Genomic DNA, 27,167 nt, shown 5'->3' on the forward strand with positions numbered 1-27,167 from the left:
CGTGGTAAGGCAAGATGATCTCGATGCTTTTTAAGAGACAATCATAAACTCCATAGAAATGCAATATTGAGTTAAAAATCTTCTTAAATATTATATTATCCATTTTTCCTAAAGGAAGAATTTATTATTTTAACTTTAATCCAAGCATGTAATTTTGGAGCTGATAGGAATATAAGAGGTAACTACCCTGAACTTCTTTGTCCACGGATGAGAAAACATGCTCATAACAGTCCATGACAGACCAGGAAAAGAATGTAGTTATCTAATTGCTAAAACAGTACTCTTCCTTCAAAACTACACTGTTATGTCCGTCCCAGGTTCTGTGCAGACTGTAAACTTGTTCTCATGAGCCAAATTGTGCTGATAGAATTCTCCAAGCACATTGTCTGTGATCTACCTTCCAATAGTGTACTTACTTCTTTTTCATAATAAAAGTACTTTCATTTACCTATTAAAGTGAAGATTTGGCAAATTACCCAAAGTTGTAAAACTAATCTGATACTTATGCATTAAATCACAAAAGATATTTTATAATTCTAAAATATTAGTTTTATTTTCAAATTCAATTTAATTGTATGGACAATTTCCCCTTCTCCTGGGGCACATAGCCATAGTAAGAACTGCAATCGCTTTCTCATAAGTGAACATTCACTATGGACACTGTGATGCGTAGCTTTGTGCACACTCTTCTGGCTTCCTTGTCCAGGTTTATTTTTCATGATTGCCAGACAGGGAAAGAAAATATATTTTGTACTCTAAGGAGTTAATTAAGTGCAGCTAAGAGAAGACAAAAGTAAAAGTTTATACAGTAGAGGATGACTACATGAATTTGTGGGCTTTAAGAGCATTTTTATAAGGGGGTTCAGGATATTTAAACACATTTTAATGTATTTGATTACATTTTGACTTTTCAGCCTCACCATCAGCTAAATCCCTTGTCAGCCTATGATTCCAATCTTGCAATTTGTTTCCCAAAAACTGAAGGAGTTCTAGACAAATCAGTGTTACTATTCTGAATCACCCTTTTTAAAAACTCCTTTTGATTTTTTTTGTGTGTGTGCATGTCATATTGTTATGGGTTGAATGGTATATCCCCAAAAATCTACGTTGAAGTCATTACCCCCAGAACCTAAGAATGTGACTTTATTTGGAAATAAGGTTTTTACAGAGACAATCCAAGTTTAAGTCATGAGGCTAGTCCCTAATCCAATAGGACTGATGTCGTTATAAAAAGGGAAATTTGGGCACAGAGAAGGATATGCACAGAGGGAATGCATATCCTGTGAAGAGACACAGGGAAAGCATCACTTGAAGATGAAGGCAGGAATTGGAGAACTTCATCTACAAGGCCCGAAAGCTTGCCCACAATCCTCCAGAGGCCAGGAGAGAGGCATCGAACAGATTCTCCATCACAGTCCTCAGAAAAAACTCATCCTGTGGAAACCTTGACTTTGGACTTCTAGTCTCAATAAGGTAATATTAAGTCTAATGCTGGTAATAATAGTAATAATTAGACTTCTGTTGCAGCCCTTGAACCAAGTTCCCACCTGGTTCCTTGACGACTGACCTCAGCTTAGCTTTTGTGTCTTCTCTGTTAAGTTTCAGAGTGCACACCTGAACCACAAACCACTGACTCCTCTGAGGTCCTTCCAGAAAACTGCAGTCAGACTTACTCAACAACGGAGGTTGCCAAACCCCAAACTACGTCTCTCCTCCAGGACATCTCTGTGAAGTACTTACTACACGGTGGTATAATTGTGTATTTACTTTTTCAAATTTATCATTAACTGGATCTCATTCATCATGGAATTTGTAGTGTCCAGTATGGTGTTTGGTACAAAGCAGGTACTGTGAATAAGTGAATGTGTATTCTCACCTAGTGACTTTGGCCACTTTTTCCATTCACACTATCTGCCTGTCAGAATACACCCTATTCCCACTGTCTAGCCCACTCTGAAGCTGACCAAACGCTGTCTGTACAGTATACATTTCTGTTAAGTAAACTTTTCCTTTTTTGAGGTCACTTGTTCACCCAACCACCTGACAATACAGGTGGATGTAGCAGAAACCTACTGTTCTGCCTGCCTACCAGGCCGTCCTATGGTCTAGGAGCCTTCTCGGAAAAAGTTCACATATTTAGTTATATGTTTACCACCGGGTTCCTGTCTTTTCTGATTTGTTCTGTTCTACAAGTAAATTGACATGTTTATTAGTTAAATAGAAGCCCAAATCTTATCTAATATCACCAATAAAACTCACGATTGAAAAAAATAAGGCAATATACAATAAACAACTACATGGGGTGGGGAAAGCTAGAGGAAAATTAGAAATACATTACTGTTTTTCTCCAGATAATTGGATTGTGGGGGTGTGGTTCCTTTTTTCTTTTTTTTTTTTTTTCATTTTCCAAATCATCCATATTTATCTGTATTATTATAATTTTTGTTGTTTCAGTGTGGGTGTTTTCAGATTACATATTACAGAAAGTTTTTGTTTTATTATGAAATTGTTTGTTACCATTAACCACATAAATTCAACTTAAATTACAATGGCTTAATTAAAGCTAAGTGGGAAGTTGTCTGTTGGAATGTCAAATGCAAAGTTTTCTGTAGGAATCCAGCAGAGATTAACAAAATAGAAGAATACTTCATTCACAAATTAAATCATTATTTCAATATTTATTGAGTGTGTTGGGTACTCTGTTAGATGTTAGAGTGATTTTTAATTTGATATAAGCACACACATTCAGAGCTGGGGAAAACCTGAGAGACCATGAGCCCGTATCCCTTTGTTCATGGATAAGGAAACAGAATCATAAAAGGGCGTGGCAAAGCTGACCTAGAACATACATGAAGACAAACATAGTTCCCTCCCTCAGTTACTTAGATTGACATACACCCACAATTAAAATATGTTGTCAAAGTACTTGGAAGAGCAAAAGCTGGGGTGTAACAGCATGGACAAAGTGCTTAAATGTCCCCAGTGAAGAACAGCAGTGAGGACTTCTTACAGGAACTGAAATTCCATATAAGAATCAAAGAAATAAGCGGGCTTTTGCCGAGGGACTACACAGGAAGGACCTGACGGCTGGAGAGAAGAGAACATACAAAAGCGCACAGTTATGAGACAGTGACAATGCCTGCTTAGGGACTACTCAACAGCTCAGCCTGCCTGCAGTACAGGGGGCATCAGTGGGGTCTGTAGTGCTAAGGGTAGCAGGGAGGAGGAGGTTGTATCTGTGGGAAAGCCTGGTAAGGAGGTAGCAGAACAGGGAAGACGTGATAAACTACGAAGTTGGAACATTGTAGGGGTAGCAGTGATCATATGAGGAAGGTTTTATAAGCCAGGTTAGAAAATGTCACTTTTATCTCTTAGCACTGGGGCACCAACAAATGGATTTAAGCCCATAAGTGACTGGATTAGCATGGACCTGAGGGGTTAATGCTGGGAAATTAGTTAAGAAGTCACTGTCACAATTTAATTGAGAGATGATTGTGGAGAAGATAGCAGTTTGAGAAGAGAGAAAGTAGACTAAATTATAGTAAAGAGGAGCCAAATATATTGAGCTCTAGTGTTGAGATACCAAGAAGTCTATGACAGGGACAAGCTTTGGCGTTGAAAGAGAACAAGAAGTCTATGGCAGGAACTAAAATTCAAATACCTTCATAGATGAGGCAGGTAAATTAACATGTACCCCAATGGTGAAAGAGGGAGTGGTGGAGACTGTGGTAAACAGAGGGTGCAGGTTCTACTTAAAGGCATCCAGTTGCTCGTTATCTAAAACACTGGCTCGTCAAAAGAAACCACCGTGGGATATACTTGAACTCTAAGCCATGAGTTCAGCAGACAGTGATTCTAACTCTGGCTACTCATTTGAATCATTAGGGCAGCTATGTTCAAACCCCGGCATTACTTCCCAAACATTAATGGCCCCAGGATGGAGTCTGCACATGGATATATATTTTTAAAAGCTATCCTGGTGATCTAAACTGCAGTCGGGGTTGAGTACCACCCCTGGCAACAACAGCTGCTAGATATTTAGCCTGAATAATTTGGGTGGACAGTGATGTCAGTTATTAGGTCAAAGAATACAGACAGGTGAAGACATTTTCTGCAATAGATGTTAATATGGGCTTGAATATATTAGACGAAAGAAGTCTTTTAGTTACCTGTGTAAAGTCAGGTGGGAATTTTATAAGAAGGCTCAGAGACTTTTTATATTCTATACCTTCAGACTTTTCAAATATCAAAATTAATGAACCACATGGGCTCCTAAATTAGTTGATGGCTTAAATGAAATACTAAGGGATTATCCAATTAAGAAAAAACTCAGGATACTCAAGACATTCTTAAGATTTTGTTTAAGATATGTGCACATTAAAGATGCATTTTTAATGAGGAATTTATAATATCTTAAGGGAATGATGACACTACATTGGTCATACATAAACTGTGTCCTATTGTCAATGTGACTAAGCTCTTCACATATAGTAAGAAAAGCAAAACAAAAACAAAACAAAATTTTAAAACCACCAAAAAAACAAAAGAACTCATCTTGCTGCCTAAGGAAAAAGCAAAAATAGTAGTTATTCTGACTTGTTCTGATCTCCCAAATAATGAAATTTTGAAATTTCAGAAATTTTCATAAACCCGTGATCCATAAGCATAGTAACTTTACGTTTTACTTTTGCTATGTTGATATCTGAAGATATGCAAAAGTCTTTGTGATAATGCTATTTTTCTACCATGACTGTAAACTTGGTAATATTTGCCATTTTGTGATTTCTGTCTTTAAATACTTTTATCTTTCTATTCACAAACATAAAAATTGCTCAACATCAGTAATCATCAGAGAAATGCAACTCACAGCCACAGTGAGATATCATCTTACATATTCAGAATTATTACTATTAAAAAGTCAAAAAAAACGATGTCATGGATGCATAAAATAGGGAACACTTATACATTGTTAGTTGCAATGTAAATTTGTTCAACTTCTATGGAAAACAGTACGGGGCTATCTCAAAGAACTAAATATAAAACTACCATTTGACCCAGCAATGCCACTATGAGGTATCTGCTCAAAGGAAAAAAAAATCGTTATATAAAACAGACACCTGTACTCACATGTTGATCACAGCACTATTCACAGTAGCAAAGTCATGGAACCAACCTAAGCATCCATCAGTGGATGATTGGGTAAAGAAAATATGATATATATATACCATGGAATACTGAAATACTATGCAGTCATTAAAAAAGGAATGGAATTATGTCCTCTGGAGCAACATGGATAGAGTGGGAGGCCATTATCCTAAGTGAACTAACTCAGAAATAGAAAATCAAATCAAATATTGCATGTTCTCACTTACAATGGGTACACATGGAAATAAAGATGGAAATAACAGACACTAGGGATCCCAAAATGGGGGAGATTAGAATGGGGACTGAGGCTTGAAAAATTACCTATTGAGTATTATGCTGAATATTTGGGTGATGGTTGTACTAGAAGAGCTCAATTCCCATCATTATGCAACATACCCAAGTAACAAACATGTGCATGTATCTCTTGAATCTAAAACGTTTTTTTAAAACATGTATTTTTGTATTTAATTATCAGTCCCTCTAAACTCTGACTGGCATGCATGCTTGTCAAGATTCCTTTCTAAATGGTGCCTTTAATTAATCCTTTGACTCCAGGATGCTGTTTAAGTAATTAGATCTGGTGATTTGAAGTTTATTTATTGAAAAGACAGTGTAATAGGCTAAATTATAGCCCTCTAAAACATGGCTACATCCTACTTTCTGGAATCTGTGAATGTTTTATACATATATACACACACATAAATATATAATATATATATATAATAGATATATGTGTGTGTCTGTGTGTGTGTGTGTGTGTGTGTGTGTGTGTATATATATATATGGACTTTGCAACATGATTAAGTCAAGGATCTTGAGATGGTGAGATTATCTTGGGTTATTCAGGTGGGCCCAGTTTGTGGTAATTTGTTACAGCAGCCATAGAAAACTAGTACACCTATGACAAGCCATCTGACCTGTCTACCGAGATAAGTACTGCCACATCTCATTTCTCAGTTGTGTTAAGGCTGAAAATAGTGGAAAGGAGATTTAAAGGTGCATACAGTCTATACATCTTTTATATGGTGTCTGCTCTACAGGTAAGCTATTAGAATTAGGTAAGCCCACACCAGGCTACATGGCACACAGACTGATGGGAAGGGAACAGAGATGGTATCTAGGAACTGGTAGATATGTGCAAATGCAAGCAGATCAGTGAGGTCAACCAGCAGGAAGCGAGGTCCTAACCACAGGGTTTCAGAGACAAATTCTAGATCCTATGGCTATGAACAAATTCTGGTGCTACAGTCTCAGCAGGCACCAAAGAACAAAAAGAAAAAAGAAAATTGGATATAGGATGTAGTGGAAAAACCACATGTTCTTATGTTAGAGATAACAGGCAAAAATGTCGCTCTACAAATTACTAAACTTGACACAATGATTGAGTCCAGCTAAACCTACGTATTCTTAGTTTAAATGGAATTATATCTACGATGCTAGATTGTTCTATGAAGATTAAGTGAAATATTAGACATAAAAAATTATATACAGTATTTGGTCCATAGTAGATAAACACTCATACAATATTAATTTTTTAAGAAGGGAACCACAAATATAGAACTGACAAGGCAGTAAAAGTAGTTTAGTGTTGTGTTACAGGAACTTGGGATGACATATCTTATATTTGTTCAGCCTGTGATCAGACAGGTATCAAATGATACTAAAGATAGAGAAAAAAAGGAATTCAGATAACAAACCTACAAGAGACCTCACTTATCCAATTAGAGGTGGTTAAGATGATCCATTAATTAGCTGATAGCTACTGTTTAAAATTAGTCAATAATTCTTTCAAGAATTTCATATATACATTTCATAATTATTTAATCCTTATGACAATCCTATTATACCCATTTTACAGATGAGGAAATAAAGGCAAAGAAAGATTTAATTATCTTGCCCGAAGACAGATAGCCAGAAGTTATCAAATTTGGATTCTAACCCAGATAATTTAATTAAAGACCTTCTAAAAGTAAGAAAAGTTATGGTAATATCACCCTTTATGAAAATCATACCCTGTGCTCTTAGTTTATTTATTTATTAGAATATCTGAGTATTTACCATGGGTAAAGGAAATGTTCTTTAATAATCATGACTTGAACCTTTTATGTATGACAAATAACAGTCTCTCTAATTCTCTGCAATTAGTCTGTATCTATCTTCTTATTTAAAACACCTGTGGGCAGAGTTATTTATGATTACAAAGGATCCTCAGACTGTTGACAGCTAGAGAAGACTGGTTAACATTTCTTATCATTTAACATGTAGACCTACATCTAACCATGGGTATCCATTGTTGGATATAGCTTTAAATATGATTGTATTCTGCAAGATCATTTTGACCTACAAAAACTTTAATTTGAAATCATCACCCTAATGTGGAATCTTGTGCGTTCTTGTAGGTAACTTGTACTAGAGCGCTCTGCTTGGTACTCACAACTATTCCATTGCTGTTAACTCATTCTGCCTGTTCCCCGGGACCATTTATATGAGTCACAATTTAGTTAATGATATTTGGTAACCCAAAAAATTCTTCTAAGCAAATGCAATGTTCCGCTATATTACTATATACATTCAATACAAGGTCACACATACATACAGTATTCTGATTATATTTATAAAATAAAATAAATTTCTACCTCTTTTATGAGGAAAAAATCCAAGGTTAATTTAGTTCAAGGTAAACCTTAACTAACATGTCAAAACTTATGCCCTAAAACCATAATAAGTACTCATTGCCTGGTTATCATTTAAAAGGCATATTCTTTAGCTCCATACACTGCTGCATTCTTCCCTGAGGAAAATATCAAACAAAATAAACAGAGGGACAAAGTAGAAATAAGTTAGCTTGATATGATAAATTAAAATTTCTTAATGTGGATGCCTATAAAAGTAACTAATTTTTATAGAAAAGGAGTCAGAATTGAAACTCATTTTTTGACACTATAAAATCAATTAGTTAGCATATTAATATAGAATTGTTTTAGGAATATATATCTGTGGGATTACATACTCTGTGTGGGGGTTGTTTTTTGTGGGTTTTTTTTGGTTTTTTTTTTTTGTATCCCACTTGATGGGTAAATTATATAGGTGTAAACTCCAAGGCTCTCCCAATGAGTTCCATGCTACTAAAAACTTTTAGAATATCATATTGTCCCTTAAAGGGGAAAAAAATATATAGAGAAATAGAATGTGATCTAGCTTCCACCATAACGAAAATCTTTTGTCTCCCCACAAACACACCACTTTGAGCATAATGAATCTTTACACTCAAGTATTTATTGACTCCTTTATAATCATCACAGACTACTACTACCTTTCAAATACTATATCTTTTCTTCTAAGGGTTGAAAATGCTGTGATAATAATTTAAATTCCTAACTATCTATCACATACAACCATAACTGACATGGAATATGGCATACAGAAAACAGTATTTATCTATATACAAGAGCAGTTGCAAAACAAAACATTTGTTTTCACTGAACTATTTGAGAATAAAAAGCAAGCATTAGTTTACCTCATTTACAGATAGGAAACTAAGCAATAAAGTGAAATCTTTTGTTCATATTCACACAGAAAAACTGTGGAAAAAATAAGCTATCTCTGATTTCCAGCTCAATGTGGAACAACTGAAGCTCTACTTTCACTTTCTTGAGAAATAGTTACTTTTACAAAACATATTTGGTCTACTCAAGAAATATATTCAGATTAATAATCTCCAGCTCAGTCTTTGAGAAATTTATTTTAAACTTCAGCCAAATTCACTGTTTTAATTATGGAAGACTTGCTAGTTTAATAAACCTACTCTACAGCCCACTGCTCAAAGTCTTTGACATCAGAATTCTAATACAGCCAGGTCCAAAATGCAAATGGTGCCATCTGCATTACTACCTCCACTCCAGCAGCACTGTTATTAAATTAATAGCACAGTCCGCAAGAAAAAAACAGCAGGGACTCAAATGATGTGGAACCAGTTGAGTTTCTGTTTAACCTTCAGCAGATAGAAACACAGAGCCAGTTCAGTCATGGTTCACTTACTCAATCCGTACTCAAGAGCTGTGTCCAACTTCTATGACCAAAGGAATTAAGAACCAAAAAAAAGAAAGAGAACAGTAAGAAGACATTAGTTGCCTAAGTACAAATATAAATAGGTTTCAACTGAGTGAGCTTCAATGTTCTGATTGTTGAAGAATTGGCTGACCAATCTAGAATGAATTCAAACATTAGGATTAAAGACATAATATCTGTAGAATGATTTGAGCCCTTCACAAAAAGGAAGTACATGAAGTATATTTTAAAAACAACAGCAACAACATGGCATTGTATTAATATAAACTCACATGCTAGTATAATTTAATTGGTACTTTTGTTATTTGAAAATTTACTATCTGCAACTGTAGCATTTACTACAGATAATTTTGCATTAGCTGGTTTATGACACAGCAAACACTGGATAAAATTCCATTTTTATCTCAGAAACAAATTATCTTATTTTCTGTCTGGATTACACAAATATAGTTATTATGAAATCTTTATTTTTGCCCTGGCTCATTGAAAATCACGTGAAACTAACCATTGGGAAAACCTGGGCATGCTTAGAGAATATATTTTCGAATGTGTTGCTTCCTATTAGTTTCTTTAAAGCTTTATGACTATCTCTGTCACCCACAGAAAAGTTATGCTTATAAGATGAGCAACACAATGCTGGCCTTTCTTAATATGCTTCTGCTGCAAGATTGCTGTAACTGGATTTAGTTCAGTTGAAAGTGATATTCACCATCATGTTGTCACTGTCCATCTACCTCTTGAAGCTGTGCATTATATGACCTCTGCCATGAGGTCATATAATGACTCTGCATTTCTGCACCAAAGATTGTAAAGATATTGCATGACAGAAGGAATTCAGGTTAAGACAAAAATAAACTCTGACTTGTTACAGTAACTTCTTAAAGAAAAAAATATATTTCCTCAGTAAGTCAACATATATTTGAGCTACTCTCTTAGTAATTGTAAATAATTAAAGAATTGTTACATATTTTGAAGTTACTTTGATTCCAATTATAAGGTATTATTTATGTTATTTATACATTTATAACTGAAATTAACTGAGGAGTAAATGTACTTATTTAATTTCAAAAATGTTACAAAGAACACTAAACATGAAAATTTTTCTTTCTCCCATATGAATACACAAAAATGTATCTTTAAATGAAGAATAACCATAAAATTAAACATTTACCTTTAGTTTGTATTTTCCTTTCAGGTTTCTCTTGTTTTTCAGTCTTATCTTTGTGGATTTCTAAGAAAAAATAGAATTTATAATTTTAAAACTCTGAAAATGTATAAAATCTAAGCCATAGCTATGACCTAAACTTTATAAACCTACCACAAAGTTTAAATTATTATACAGTCACTAACAAGTTTATTGGAGTCTAAAAGAGTCTTTGTAACATATTGCTAAACAAATCACTTATTTATAGAAATAAGGGAAAAAATGGAGTTATCTCAAAATTAGAGTCATTTGGAAAAGCTTAAACATTTAATAGACAGAGCTATGTTGTCACCATTTTCAGTGCTAAAATTGGTCACAAACTATAATTATGTTTTATTTCAATTACTCTCAATACAAATTAAGACTCCTTAATAAGAATGTCATTTAGATTTAGGAAGATTTAGTTTTTACATATTAAATTAAGAATTTGTGAAATGAACTGTAACAACTATCTAATAGGAAATACATCTCAGAAGTATTGACTCTGAGCTATGTTTATAATCAGCATTTGGCATTACATTTAACCAATAATTACTGCAAGCAGATATGACACATTTCATAGAATAAGTTAGTTGTACGTTTTTTTTAAACATCAGGTTTTAGTAAATGCATTCAATTTTCTGCTAGCTTCAGTATACATACATTGCCAAGGCTAAGAAAATGGAGTTAATTCTGAATTTGCAGTTAATTTGGATAGAAGTAAATTTGAGATTAGAGTTTACAAATATGATTACTACCTTTGAAAAGTGACTTAATTTTAAATATCATGTTTTTTCTTAGAAAAATGCTAATGAGGTTTACTTATTTATTTATCACAACTTTATTCCACAGATGGTCTGAGATGGTGTTAATTACTGTACATATTTTAAATTCTCCATTTGTAAATTTGCATTTGCATTTTTGTAATTTTTCCAAAACTCTACTAAATTAAGATCAACCATAGAAACACCCTAAATATCTTCAGAAAAGACAGTCACTAGCTTTCATTCACCTGTTAAGGAGGTAACCACCATTGTGAAGATTTTCTTCCTAATTTTCCTCATTAATCAGTCATCTTACTATTTACAGGGTCACTAATCAACTCTTATCTCAACTCTGACTTTGAATATGGTGATGGAGATATGAACAGGTAAGGCACTCATTCTTATCTCTGAAAACAATTCTCCAAAATGCAAGGAAATATCTCCAAACGATATAGGAAATGTCCATCTTCCTGCCTCTCTCACTATTTTGTTTATTTCTTCTCTAGTCTCCAAATTTTACTCTGCAGCAGGGTTTCTTACCTTAATACTATTGACTTTTTGAATTGGGTGAAGCATTATTTGGTGGAGGGGCTATTTTGTGCATTTTAGGATATTCAGCAGCATTCCTAGCCTCTACCTTTTAGATGCCAGTAGCCCCCATATCCACCTCCCAGTCTTGACCATGAAACATGTCCAGAGACTTTGCCAAATGTCTCCTATAGGGCAAAATGAACCCTAGTTGAGAACCACTGCTCTAAACTTACATGATAACCAGAGTAATCACTATCACTGTCCAGACCTATACTATCCAATGCAGTAACCATTAGACATGTGTGCATATTAAGGACATGATATATGGTTAATCCAAATTGAGATGTGCTATAAGTGTAAAATACACACTAGATTATGAAGACTTAGAATAAAATATAAGTAAAATATCTCATTAATAATTTCTATGTGAACTACATTTTGAAATGATATTTTGGTCATATTGGGTGTGATGGTTTTATTAATGGCTCCATTTGGCTAGGCTATTATCCCAACTTATTTTATTTAACACTAACCTAGAGTTGCTTGCAGGCATATTGCAGATGCAATTAAAATCACTAATTAGTTGACTTTAAGTAAGATGATTTTGCAGATTTTGTATAATTTGGATGGGCTTCTCTGATTTCTTTGGAAGGCCTTAAAAACAGGCCTGAGACTGACCAGGGCAAAAGGAGAAATTCTGCCTCTGAATGACAACTTTGGTTGACAGCTTCTAGGCTCAACTTGCCTGTGATCCTCCCTTCCTGACTTCCTGTCATATGGGTTAAAAAATGCGTAGCCAGTTACCAACATTTGCGTAAGCCAATTCCTTGTAATAATTTTTAAAAGTATAAAAGTGTCTCCAAGATATTCTATTGGTTCTACTTCTCTGTTTAATCCCTGACTGATACATTGAATTAAGTAAGATATATTATTAAAGTTAATTTTATATTTTTCTTTTTACTATTTCAAATGTGACTACTAGAAAATTTTAAATTACATATGTGGCTCCTATTATATTACTACTAAACAGGTCGAATGCAGGTCTAATCCCAGGCGGAGCAAAGGACCTTTATAAATAACTTTAGGTCATCCACAGAGACAAATTGATTTCAAATGAACTGCAAAAACCAACTTGATATTCTCTCCCATCAATACTGTTTTGCTTGCTCCCTCCTCTCCAAACCATCAGATGCTATGAAGAAGACTGGTGCTTTGTTTAATTCAGGTCCATAAAGCAAGCAAAATATCAAAGATTTATAATGATCTTTGGATATACTAAGGGAGTTTGCCTTTAGGAGATCATACCTTACTCCTAGTAGGTATTAACTGGAATATAGAGATGGCATGAGATTTTTAAAATTGAAAAAATGCATGGAATGCTACAGTCACCACGTAATGGGGAGGCCTTAAAATTGTCATTTAGAATAATATTTTTTGTAGAGGTAGGGGTGTGTGCATATGTGTGTGTATATACGTGTGTCTTCCGTAGACATCAGTTGACCATTCAAAAGAATAAAGAAGGGATTCTGGAGCTCACATGGGAGAATAAGACGTGAGTTAGACTCTTTCACAGAATCTGGTACTGAAGGCCACCTTGCCTGAAAAATCCTGTCGAATCTCCCAGTCTAACCTAGATTTTGGAGAAAAGACTGGACCAGAGTGGTGGTGGTTTGGGGGACTAGAAAGCCAGTCCTTGTTGATCATAGTAGGGTTTCCTGCATGGTAAGTGTAAATTTGCACATCAGAAAACAGGTGAAAGAAGTACTAGCAGGAGCTACCTTGCTCCTCTTAGCTCTTGTGTACTCAGTCATATCCTGACAAAGGGAATGAGTGCTAGGTAGTAGCAGTAATTGAAATGAGCTAGGGACCATCCTGAACAACAACAACAAAAAAAGACAAATCTCAAAAAGACTAGGGTCAAGACCACCACTCAGGTGAAGGGAAAGGCCAGGGCAAATATATTATCTCCCTTTTCCAAATACATGAAAGGGAGGTAACTCTAAAGTGAAAAGCAAATACTTGCATGTTGGATACACTTCATTATAAGCTTTACTTAAGCAAAAATAAAAATGAATAAAGGAAAATTAGACTGAAAAAATGGTAATTTATTTCAGAACAGTTATTTTTTACTCTGTGGTAAGTACAGTAGATGCTACCTAGTTCTGCAACTTAGATCAATCTCACAGGTAAAGCCTCATTCTTTATTTTCCTTATTCTGCACTTCAGCCTTAGAACAAACTAAGACAACCTCACTGCTCTGGGCAGATGCAGGCAGTTTTCTTGTAAACAGAGGTCACCCATTCTTAAAGAGATACACACACAGTAAAGTCTCTACAGCTCACAACAAAGTATACAAACTTACATAGGCAGATTTTTGTTTTACAGGTACATTATTGACTATTTTTTAGCTGAAATATTAATATTTCTACAGAGGCAAGCATAGATAAACACAGCTGAACTAGTAAAGACATACATCCACCTACATTTCTTTGCTCAGGAAGACAAAAAATTATTTCTGATGATTCAGACTTAAGGGGAAATTAAATGTTTCTCTGCATATTTTATTGCAACTTTGCATTTTCTTTGGGGACTGGATTCCATCACTGGTGTCACTGACTGTGGATATCTGATGTCGGAAGAATCCAGTAAAGCCTCCACATGGTGTGCCAGTTCTGTCGCCTTACACTTTAGCCAGGAAATGATGACCATTCAAACTCCTGTCCAATTCAGTAACATGTTACTAACGTAGACTTTGGAAAGATATTTTTCTCACAAGGAGGCAATGCCTGATTTGTTACCTTCAATTGTTCTTTCCAGCTAAGGCTATATTTGTATAAATTGGAAAATCAAATTTAAAAGATTCAAGTCATTAAAGGTGGTAATTTATTGTCTCACAATCTTCAAATAAAATTAAGTTTTCTATATTATGTTATTACTAGCTTCTGGTTATTTAATAATTTGCAAAGATAGGTGAATGTCTCCACTTAATATAACATGAAATAATGGATAATAGCATAAAACTTTACTTAAACATCATGACACTTTTTGAGGACCAGTTCACTTAAACCTGAACCAAACCTGGATACAAGAGACTTAGAAGAAAGGCAAGGCAGTCATTATTCACCTCCACATATATGTCCTTTGCAATTAGGTGGATGTCCAATGTCTCTGAAAAGGTGTTAAGTCTGAGCACCAGATGCTAGTTGGAATCACAAGCCACGTTTGTAACCGGTAAATCTTGAAAAATGTTTTGTATCTTAGAAAGCACAAAGGTCAAAGTATCTTAATCCACGTGTGAGTCTGTCCATAAATTCTTAAAGATATGAGTTTCTATTTGAATTTTGAGAAGGGGAGAAGGGAAAAAGACGTGGGAAAAGAAGTTACAATTATCTTAATGTGTTAGTAGGCGACCAAGGGAAATCCCTTTGTTCTACTGAGTCACTGGCAGCTTTGCCTAATAAGAAAGAATTAGTAGTACTCCACTAAAGTTGCCGGTGTCAGTAACGGTTTCAGTGGCACTGAAGGATTTAAGAGAAGGGCAAATTAATTTCAAAGAATGCAGGAAGTATATTTCTACTTCTTTTACTACTCCTGACTTTGCCCTAACACTTCTCTGGAGCTGGTAGGGAGGTATGAGTGAAGATAAGTGGAGGAAAAGGTAGTATCTCCTCTTAGATTCTTATCACTATTCATCTCTCACTCCAAGATTAAAAGCTTTTGAAATTCAAAGAAAACATTATCATACTAGGCTTAAATGCATTTATAACTTTATTTCATTAAGGAACTCAGAGAATTTAAACTCTGACTTTCATGGTTTATCATTCAACGGCGATAGCAATGAAATATATCTTCCTCACATAGACTGTTTTTCCAAAGTACAACGCCAAACAGAGGAGGAGTTATAATAATTTATTATGCTGTTGAGAATAAATAAAAACTAGTCATATTTTTAGACTATTCTTTATTTCAGGATTCCAATGATCTGTAAAGAATTATTTTAATTATTTTAATAATCATCATCTGAAAGATGTTTTAAATCTATAATATACCAACATAATTAAAATATGCATTTTGAAAGGAAAATGTAGACATAGATAAAACTATTAAAAGATCTATACAAAAATATTTGCATCTCTGACATCCATTAAAATACAGCTTAATGTTGAAGATAATTAACACTGGAGTCAATCTACTCTATTCAAATCTGATTTCCATACTTACTAGCTGTGTAAACTTCATTTCCTCATCCATAAAATAAGATTAACAGTAGTATCTACCAGATAGGATTATATGGGGATTAAAGTAAGTTAAAATGTAAAACATTTAGAGCATCATTTGTGTCAAGTAAGCATCATGTGAATGCCAGCTATTATTATTACTTGTCTCTCTTTCTCACTAAATAACTAAATTTGATGAGGGCAAGAATTATGTCTATTTTGTTCCACATTAAATTTTCAATGCCTAACATGATGACTAGAATATACTAGAGACTTGAGAAATGCATACTACTTGAAAAAATATTCAACCATGATTACGAGTTATCAATTCTTGCATATTTTAGAAGGTGGTGATGGATCATATTTTACTTGTTTTTATGATACAACTTTCAAAATACCATTTAACTACTAAAATGATTACAGTTGAAAATTTGAAAAAAAATATTTCATTTCTAAATATTTTAAATTTCTATTCGAAATACATGGGAAAGTTGCAAGATTTTACTACTTATGGAAATAAGATATGCCAAAGGTATTTATAAACTGCAATAATTGGCCAGGTGCAGTATCTCACACCTGTAATCCCAGCACTTTGGAAAGCTGAGGTGGCCAGATTGCTTGAATCCAGGAATTGAAGACCAACCTGGGCAACATGGTGAAACCTCATCTCTACAATAAATAAATAAAATAAAAATGAGCTGGGTGTGGTGGTACACACCTGTAGTCTGGCTGCTTGGGAGGCTGAGACAGGAGGATCCCTTGAGCCCAGGAGGTTGAGGCTGCAGTGAGCCATGATGGTGACACTGCATTTCAGCCTGGGCAACAGAGTAAGACTCTGTCTCAAAATAAATACAAAAATAAAAGAGAAAACAGAAAAACAATTGCAACAATTCAAAGTTTTTTATATTTCAGAAATGTTTTTCATACTGTTTTTTCTAGAGCACTAAAAAGCTAAATTATAGTTAAATTAAGGACATTAAGCATGTTTTTAACATTGCTTTATTTCAAAATTTACTTATAGATGCTCATACAAAAACTAGATAAACTGTAAGTGAATATATTATGCCTATAAGAAAACGTTAATAAAATATAACTATTTCAACAGAAAAAAATCGGGAGCAAGATTTAAAAATGGAAAATACTACTTAACTGAGCTTAAAGGAAGGGACACAAAATTTCTCTTCCTTTGTTCTGCAGGTTTAATATTATTACGTTTCTCTAGCATTCCTTATTACTGATTAGGGTTTTTCAGTGATAATCTACATTTTATTTTGCCTTATAACACTTGTCTCTATATTTATGGTATTCTATATGCAGAAATTACAAAATTTAGCCCTTTACTAAGTATATTTATGCTGGACATTTGAAAGGACAAGGATAGATTTAATGATCCTCTTGGTAGTCCAAGTAAAGAGTTTTCAAGTATAATGGAGAACTTTCTTGTTCCCATGACATGTGCTGAATGTCCCATAGGAACATACAATTACTCAAAGAGTATAATCTCTAAAATTTCAACAAATTCCAAGTGAAGATTCACTTCATTGGTTTTTCTTCTTCCTCATTAGGCTGTTTAATTTTTTCGAAATGTTTACATAAGGTCTGTGTCTGCCACAGTGCCAATGTTACTAATCATCAGGCCAATGCATTTTCCCCAGAGTCTCTGAGCTCAACTTCCACATGTAACTGAGAAGAGAGGCCACAGGTATCCAAAATGAGAAGGCTGGTAGTAGCAACAACCAATGGAATCAAAATTGGTGAAAATAGATTGTGTCAGTGATTCCTATGAATGAGTTGATTTTGTAGTGACATATTTCTAAGTTATTTTATTATATTACATGTATTTTGCTTATGATAGTTTTGATCTACTTACAATCATACCAGAGTTTGCTGTTGAGTAGATAGATAGTTTGTAATTTTGCCTAAGGCCTTACATGGCCAGTTTAAAGCATGCAATTTTTTCTCTATTAATATGGCAAACTGTTAATAAATTCAAAATGTTATCAATTGAAGATTTTCAAATGACGGATTTGAGAAGTTAAAAGGATAATCTCTGTCACCAAGGCAATTATCCTGATTCTTTTAAGATGACAGTTTTGTTTATTAAATTATTAAAAGGGTTGTGTATTTCAAAGAATGCATCATATTATGGTATTATGTTTGCTCTACATACCTCACAAGCAACGATAAAATAAAATGCCTTCTTACATTATTTCCCATTTTAATATTAAAAAAATCAAATTATTTATTCACTTAAACATAGAATCTTTATTTGTAAGAATCTGCCAATTGTTATTAGGGAACAAAAGATTAATTGTAAGAGATGAACAAGAAAATCTTATTATCTATTTAGTGACCAATTGAATAATGCCAAACACAGCTATTTTGCTGAATTATCAATATTTTAAATAAATATTCCAGATTATCTGTAGGTATCTATATATTCTTTGATTTTCTAATACTTTTTATGTTTGATTGGTAAACAAATATTTCTGGGAAAAGTGTACTACTCACCATTGATGAAGACTATAAAAAGGAATATTCTTTCCCCCTTGAAGCACCTAATGTGTGTATGACTAAATGGGCAACCACTCCAGATACAGTGATAGGAAGATATTAAGAACAGTTTCTTTCACAGATGTTGAAGCCCATAAATGTAAATTATTTTGGATCTTTATTTTATCGTGTTTGATTACTTGGTAAGATAAGCTGAACTTTATCAAGAAAAAATAATAGATTCAACACTGTACACTAATGACCCTTAAACATTTTCAAAAATAAATATACTAAGATGATATCTACCTAATCTCACTTTTGCCATTAAATTTGTTATCTTAGGTTAATTCATCTTTCTCTTTGAATTTTATTTTCTCCATCTATAAATGATATATCATTTTCCATGTGTACATAAACCAGACAGGTAGAAATTATTGCAAATAATACATTTTGTAGATAACCAATGGTGAAGTTTGCAGATTTGGAGATCTGAGTAAGATTTTGGCTGTGTTAGCATGTTTCATATTTGACGATAAGTGCTAGGTAAGACCGATGTGTCTGTACATCAGAATTATCTGGGGAGATTTTAAAACATATTCCTGAGCTACAACTCAGATGTTATTAACTTGTCTCTCATGGCAAGGAAATTTTTAGAGATCTACAATTTAAATAAACTCCCAGGTAATTTCAGAACCACAGTCCAAAGTGAAACTACTGTCTTGATCAATGTTTCTCAAATATTAATGTGCATATGAGTCATTGGGGTTCTTAAAAGGCAGATTTTGATTCATTATGTCTAGATAGAGCTTAGATACTGCAATTCTAAATAGGTTCCATATGATGCTAACATTGCTGGTCCATGGGTCATGCTTTGAATTTCAAAGCTCTAGTCCAGATGAAACTCTTGAAAAAATTATCAATGAATGGCATCACAATTTAATCATAGAATTGTCAAACATCATAGCTAGAAAATACCTGGACATCAGTAAATCTGGCAGTTTTGTTTTACAGGTGTGAGAACTGAGAGCCACTGAAGTGACTTGACCATAGCCAGTTAACAGCACAAAGGGAAAAAATACCATTACCTCCTTGTTGCATTCATTCAAGCTTATCTCAGTCATGTTTAAAATTTTGATATGTTCAGATGATGAGCATCAACTATCAATAGTTATTCCAGTGGCTCAGGTCAATGTGACAGTGATATATATATTAACTTAGTTTGCATCCTATCATTCATGTTTTGGGATTTTGAACAGTAGCTTTATATATACATACACTAGTCACTGTGTGTAAAAATATTGTGCAGTTATTCACTTATCCTCGACTGTTTCCCTCACTGGCCTCAGGATGCATAAAATTCCATATTTTTAGAACTACTCTTTTGGGTTGCAATGACTCTCACCCTGATTATGAGTTAGAATAACATTGTGGAGATTTTAAAAATTCAACTATTTAAGGCTTGAGCCCTAGAGATTCTTACTTAGTAAATCGGAGATGGGAAGTAACCTGGAATTCTGAATTAGAAACAAAAATTAGATGATGTAGACATTTGTGGCTTTCCTGCTAGAATCCATTATTCCTGATAACATTCCTCTTAATTTTAGGAACCACTTTTTTCCCCATGCTAGCCCACCCTTCGGTTCCAAGGACGGGTGCCCATTTCATAGGCCTTGAAAAAGTACATATTTCATCTCTCTGTCCAACTGATTGGCTCCAACAAGGATATGCTACTGAATCCAGATTAATGGGAGTGAACCAAATGCTTTTGTAGAGACATTGGGGAAGAGAACAGGCTCTTCTACTGAGTTGCTAAGGTAAAATAATTTTGACCTCAACTTTCTGATCCCCATAGGAGCCACTAGGAGAGAAAAGCCTGCCTGAGACTGAAACAAATGAAACAGATGAAGGAAAGCAGGTTCCAGAAGTGAAGAAAGAGGATTTATTAATAACGTGATTTAAAAAAAAAAAAAAAAAAAAAAAAAAAAAAAAAAAAAATCGTATCAAGTCATTTCGGAAGCCAACTCTCGCTCTGTCCCCCAGGCTGGAGTGCAGTGGTACGATCTCGGCTCACGGCAAGCTCCGCCTCCCGGGTTCCCGCCATTCTCCTGCCTCAGGCTCCCAGTAGCTGGGACTACAGGCGCCCGCCACCATGCCCGGCTAATTTTTTGTATTTTTAGTAGAGACGGGGTTTCACCTTGTTAGCCAGGATGGTCTCGACCTCCTGACCTGTGATACGCCCGCCTCGGCCTCCCAAAGTGGGGTTACAGGCGTGAGCCACCGCCCCCGACCAAAAAAGTTTTTTGGTTTTTTTTTTCATTAAGCAAGTGTGAATTGGATTTTGGTCTCTCATGGGCAAAATAGTTCTAATTAAGACATCACTTGAATCTGACACACAGAGTTGAGAACCATTGGTAAGGCTTCCGTTATGCTTTTTTTATTGTTGTTTTATTTTTCAACAGACCCTTTCTAAATGAAAATCTATAAAATAGGTAAAACTTTAAGCCATCTGCACTCAACTAGCACATTAGTTTCTCTTGAATTTGAAACAAGAAACACAGAACTGCAGAGAAGATTCTGAAATACATTAGACCTAACAGCTTCCCTCCCCACCCCCCACCCCCCACCCCCCACATCCTTTTCTCTATTACTCATCTTAGGTACAGGTAGAAATATAACACCAATGAAATTATTCTTGCTCCAAGAAGAACTACATAAAATGATTGGGCCTGAGTTGAGTTGCTTCAGAGACTTTTTTAATATCTTCTGATGTTGGCACCAAAACCTGATCTCTTGCTTTTCTTGGCCTGTTAATTCAGGCTCTGGTTTGACCCACTGTTATTTGTTTCATCAGTTTGCTTGCCTTGACAGAGATGAGCTCTTTTAGTAGCACAAAGTGTTACATTTGCCTGAGTCATTGGGCTTAGAGTTTACTTCTTAGCAACTACCTGGAGAAGTGACTGGATCCTAAATCTCCTTTTACCTCACCCTCCTCAGCCTTTTTCATTTTGAGCCAACCTCCACACCTACTGCCTATTCTCTCTGGGCTTTGTCCTTCTCCCATCCCCGTCACAAGTCTGATCCATGCTTGGAAAAGACAGGCAGAAGATAAAGCTCTAAGCTCCTCCTGCAGCCTGAGAGCGATATGCAATGGTGCAGTTATGGAGATGAGTTTTGATCTAGATTTATTTAGAGGAGACATCCAAAGATAAATGTATACTTAACAATGTTACTAAGGCCTACCTAGTAACCAATATTCTGAGGCTATGAATTTTAACAAGTTTAGTCATCTTTCCATTCTCCTTCCTTTTTTCATGCACCGTATTTTCCAGACACTTAATGTTCAGCCTGGTGTAAACCACTGAAGCTGCCAGCAAAGATGGATGCAATGAAAGCTCTGACACACACATATGTCCATCCATCTTACTCCCGATGACGCGATACAACCTTCTGAATGGCCTAATCCTAAAGTCTTGAATATTTATGATGCTTAAATTTTCTGGCTCTTTCTCATTCACTCTGACTGCAAGAGCTATTGTGGATTGTAATAAAGTAAGAAAAATACACAATGAAAGAACTGAGTTAAAATTTACCAGGCAGCTCTTTTCAACTCGCAAAGTTTTAGGGAAATTTAAACATACAACTATAGGGGGAAATGTAATTTGTTTTGCTCTAAGTGAGGAATCTCTTCCTCTGCCATTGACATACATCAAGTACAATCCCATAGAACATCAGCCTTTATATTGGGTCCAGCTTATCCTTAAGGACAATTTCTTATTTCAAAGAGCAAGTAGTTCGCAACAAAGGAAATTAAACAATGTAGATTGGCTTCTGGTGCTTTCCTCTAAGGTAAGAGTAAACCTATAGCCCACAAGGCCACCATGCTCCTAAAATTAAAGATCAGTTTCTCCTGTCCAAAAAACTAAATGTGCGTAACTCTGAATGACTGCAATTATTCTTTCTTAACTTTAAAGCTATATGTCAGGAAAAAGACATTACAAAACCTAATTTCTTGTTAGGAGCCTATTATTCTCCTCTAAAATTACATATTCCAAAGGATATAAATGCTGTAATGATTATTCTTATATACAGATATATCATAGATGGAGGTTTAAGTAAGAATAAACTGTAAAAAGGAGATAGAGATAGGTGTATCTGTTAAGTTGCACTTAAAAGTGTTAGTACCAGTATTTTCTTAGTAAAATAAACCAGTAATAAACCACTATTTTATTTTGCACATAAATAGAGAAAAACACTAAGATACCTATGCTGAAAAAACATATATTTTTTAACTTTGCATTAAGACTTTTGGATTTTCATTCTCTCTTTATTTCCCTCCCTTTTTCTTTCTCTCTGAGTGTGTGTGTGTTTGTGTGTGTGTGTGTGTGTGTGTGTATACATCTCTATCTGTCACTGAGTCTGGCCCTGGTTTTAACTTTAACTTTGGGTCTTTAGGAATAATTAAGGGAATTAAAATTAATTTATATTTCTAAAAAATAGAGTATATCCATTTATGATATCATTGCTATTATTCATATTTTCATATTCTTTCAGTTCAATTTATTAATGATAAAATCATATAAAGATTTACCCTCATCTTTATCAAATATACAATGCCCCAACTATTCTATCTTATTTACTGTCTTGTTTAATCCTGTATTCATTAAACTTTTAACTGTGGTATTTGCAGGACATTTTACTAAGTAAGGTGATCTTTTACACCTTTGCAAGTACTTAAGCTATAAAATAACATGTTGCATTGATCCTGATGCTAGCAATACCACGTCAAAACTCCATTATGGTCATTTATTATTTTATTTAATAAATTTTCATCATTAGTCTTTGGCAATGTGGTAAGCACATAGTACATGTTCTGTTCTACCAGCTCATTGCTTGTCTCATAGAAAACACTTGAAAAAGATTAATTGAAAAATACATTTGTTGATTGAGTTTAATCCCAGAAGGCATAAAACATGTCCGTATTCTGTTGTAGTGATTAGCTAAGGATATACATTGTGCCGTCATGAAATCTTAGACCTCTGTGCTTTGCTCTCACTCACAAACCTAGGAGTTACCCAGAAAGCAAAATGTTTATTTTCTATTACAATCATGTTCAATTTTTTCCCTTTTACATTTCTTAGAAATTTTGCAAAACTCTGCATCCCTTTCCACAAGTTCTAAAATTTTTCATCATAAGTTAAAGGATTACAAGTGATATAATTTATAGATTATTGTAAATGTTGACATTTAAAAATAAAGTTGCCATATCCCTTTTAAAAACTGAGTTAGTGGAATCCAAACACTATAATATTTTTAGATGTCATTATCAACTTAAAATATTTATCAAAAAATTATTTCTTAACATTTGGAAATTTTTTATCTTTCTCTTTTTGAATTCATATTTTCATTCCACCTCTCTCATACAAATTTTACTCAAGAGCTACATTATGATTCTCTAAGGAAAAAAATTGTGTATATTGAAATTTTAAAATTTCCTTCATATTCTGTGATTTCATATCCTGTAATATATTAACCTTTAGACTATAAGAATCTAAGAATCTAAAGGTTAATATATTGCAAATCTTCATAAGTTATTATTAAGCCTGCCATCTAGTGAATGGGGCTTTAAAAGTAGTTCACCTATCTGTGGATTAATGTATTTTACAGTTAGAATGAGACAGGCTTCATCAACAAATCTAACCTTATATTTTACTTTTAAAGATACAAATATTGAGAAGCCTTATGCACATCTGTATAAACACACACACACACACAGACACACACACAATATTATTAGGGCAATGTTACTTAATTTTTTTGTCTCCTTCCAAGTAATGTCAAACGACATGAAGAACCAACAACAAATGTATTTGTATCTGAAGTGAAAATAGTACAGTTATAAACCTGGGCATGCTCTCAAGCAGATCAATTTTAGGAAAACACTCAAATGGCATTCAATTCCTTTAAATCTCTCTGCTCTTATTTACCCCTTGGAAAGTGAGGTGTTAACATTTCCATGATATATACCCTGGTGTCAAAAATATTGCTTAAAAGCACACTTCCAGATAGTATACCACAATATACAAAATATAATTTTTTCAGAAAATGTGATTTATAATTGTATTTGGTTTTCATAGTTATAATTTTTAGATAATTGTGTAATAAAATATAGTATTTTCTAAAGATTCAGTGCCTGGGGGTCTCATCATGAAGTGTTTTGTAATAGAACTTAGTATTTTAAAATTTTGACAAGTTGAAAAATAACTATGCATGAAGAACATAAAGACACTAGGTACCACATGTAATACCCTGAAGCTATATTTATATATAACAACTGATTCCATGGACTAGCAGAATCACATATTTCATCCATATTAATAATCCGTTTAATAATCAATACTGCAACCCTGAGATTAGTTGATTACACCATTATTCCATATCAAATTAAGAACTGCAGACTTCAACCACAAATAACAAGCTGGCTGAAATTTTATTTTGTTAAGAATAGCAATAACTCAACAAATAAAGCATACTCAAATAAAATGTTTTAGGTAGACATAGGACAGTTGAATAAAAAATGCTACAGCCTGATAATTTAGGCAATATAAAATGACTAAATATTATTGAATATATATGAATTGACAAGGGTGTTAATGAAGTCATTTAGATGGGTGAAAAACAAATGTTTTAAGAGACTATCATTCTACATTGCCCCCAAATTCTTTCTTAAACCAAAATTTGTAAATGTGAAAAAGAATAAAATAACCTATAAGACAAGAGTAATTTATAGAATTTTTTCCCCTGATAATAATGTTAAAAGTATACTTGAAATGTAGAATATATATTATAAATGTTTTATAAAATATTACCTACTACTTTAAAGCTTTCATTGCCTCTATACTTCTATGAAAGAAAAGCTTACACATAAAAAATAATAATTACAATGAAATGATCTTCTTGAGTTCACTTTCAATTAAGGTTTACTATTACATAGCCTCTGTACCCAAGATAGGGCATCTGAGATTTTTACTTAAATGTCAGTTTTTTTTCATGTAACTGTGAATAATACTTTTAAGAAAATATATTCAGGTGATTTAAAGTCAGTTCCCCTAATTTTGAGTGTGTAATCTTTAAAGACATTAATGTACATGTGTTGAAGGACATATATCCCTTAGACTATTTTTAACTAATAAGCATTTCTAACATTTTTTAAAAGTACCCTAAACAACTATTTAATAGTTTTTCTGGTAAAAATTTGATATGCTCAATCAAGGAAATAATTTAAGAAACAATAATAAAACAGCTTTGTATGAATTTGCAGTTTATACTAATTAACTATATGAAGCTTAATTTTTAAAGAATTTCAAAGAAAAATTTAAGTCAAAAGAACAGATTTCTTAAATAGTAAATATCAATTTATGAAAAATATGGCTTTATGATAGTCTTATGGAATTCAGTTTATAAGTATAAATGAGCAAACATCATTTATCTGTTTTCCCCCTCTTCCATTTCCAATGAAAATAAACATGCATAAGCTGTTATTTCCAGATAATGACTGATAGCTCACTTAAAGTTTGTCTATGTTCACTCTCTATGGGAAATGAGCTACAGAAAGACACTGCTCCTGATCTCTTGAAGTTTATAGACAAATCTAGAATCTCTAAACCTGAATTTCATGGCTGAAGTCTGTCTTGAGTGCTCGAGTTCTAATTCTGGATTTCTAGGTGTAGAAACCCTTCCTTTCTCCTCACAGAGCTTTATAAACATTTTCATTTCTGGATGCCTTTGCCACAGTTGAGTTTGACTGGCTTAGCTCTTTTTTGCTGCATGAGTTACAAATCCAAAGTTTCTAATTTAACATACACTAAGTGGATTTTACCCCAGATAGTGTGAGGTACTCATCATTTTCCCGGGGAAGGCTGAAACTGTAAGTTTGGATCCCGCTGTTTGAATCCACAGTAGGTATTAGGAGAGAGCAACAGAAGCCAGGGTTATCTTCCTGGGTAAGTACCTTCGACAGCCTGCCCATGTGTAGCAGTGACTAAAACATTGCAATTGTTTAAAATCTGGCTTAAATATTGGCTCTTTTCTCACAACAAATGTACCTCAGGATGTACTATCTGCTCCCCAGTGGAACTTCCATGAAGTTCCTACCCCTGCCTGTCAAAATTCCTGCGCTTCTGAAATTCCTGCCCCACTGCTGTCCTCCTTTGTCTGAGGTTTATCATTCTCTTCATTCAGCTTGTGACCACCTCACTCAGTCACCTTATCTATTCCTGCAAGGAATTCCTCCACAGCACATCCAGGCACATCCGGGTGACTCCACTCCATGACAGTGACATATCAAACATACTGACTGGATATGCCTTTGCCTCCTAGACTGTTATGTCCCTCACCATCTTGTTGTCCTGGCCCACGGTCATCACCTAACTTGCAAAATAATGATGGCAAGAAAATAAGAAGGAAAAGAATAAGAATAAAAATTTAAAATCAATACATCTGACCATGGTGAGAATAAATCATGGGTGTCATGGGTGTCATCATTTTCTGGGCTATTTCTTTCTTTTTTTTTTTTTTTTTTTTTGAGACAGAGTCTCGCTTTGTCACCCAGGCTGGAGTGCAGTGGCGCGATCTCCGCTCACTGCAAGCTCCGCCTCCCGGGTTCACGCCATTCTCCTGCCTCAGCCTCGGAGTAGCTGGGACTACAGGCGCCGCCACCTCGCCCGGCTAGTTTTTTGTATTTTTAGTAGAGACGGGGTTTCACCGTGT

General features: G+C 34.2%; 1 protein-coding gene across 3 annotated transcripts in view; it reads right to left on the minus strand.

The window, feature by feature from the left end:
* TRDN (triadin) overlaps positions 1 to 27,167 on the minus strand; it is a 419,992-nt gene that overhangs the window by 305,211 nt on the left and 87,614 nt on the right. For 2 of the 3 annotated variants that reach the window (XM_011992160.1, XM_011992161.1), the window contains exon 5: positions 10,385 to 10,444. In XM_011992160.1, coding sequence (XP_011847550.1) covers positions 10,385 to 10,444 — 60 coding nt within the window. Of the gene's footprint in view, positions 1 to 8,603; positions 9,215 to 10,384; positions 10,445 to 27,167 lie in introns of those variants that run through there. The other variant, XM_011992162.1, reaches the window with a different exon arrangement.

Source organism: Mandrillus leucophaeus, unplaced genomic scaffold, assembly GCF_000951045.1.
Source record: "Mandrillus leucophaeus isolate KB7577 unplaced genomic scaffold, Mleu.le_1.0 Scaffold405, whole genome shotgun sequence".
NCBI classification, from domain to species: domain Eukaryota; kingdom Metazoa; phylum Chordata; class Mammalia; order Primates; family Cercopithecidae; genus Mandrillus; species Mandrillus leucophaeus.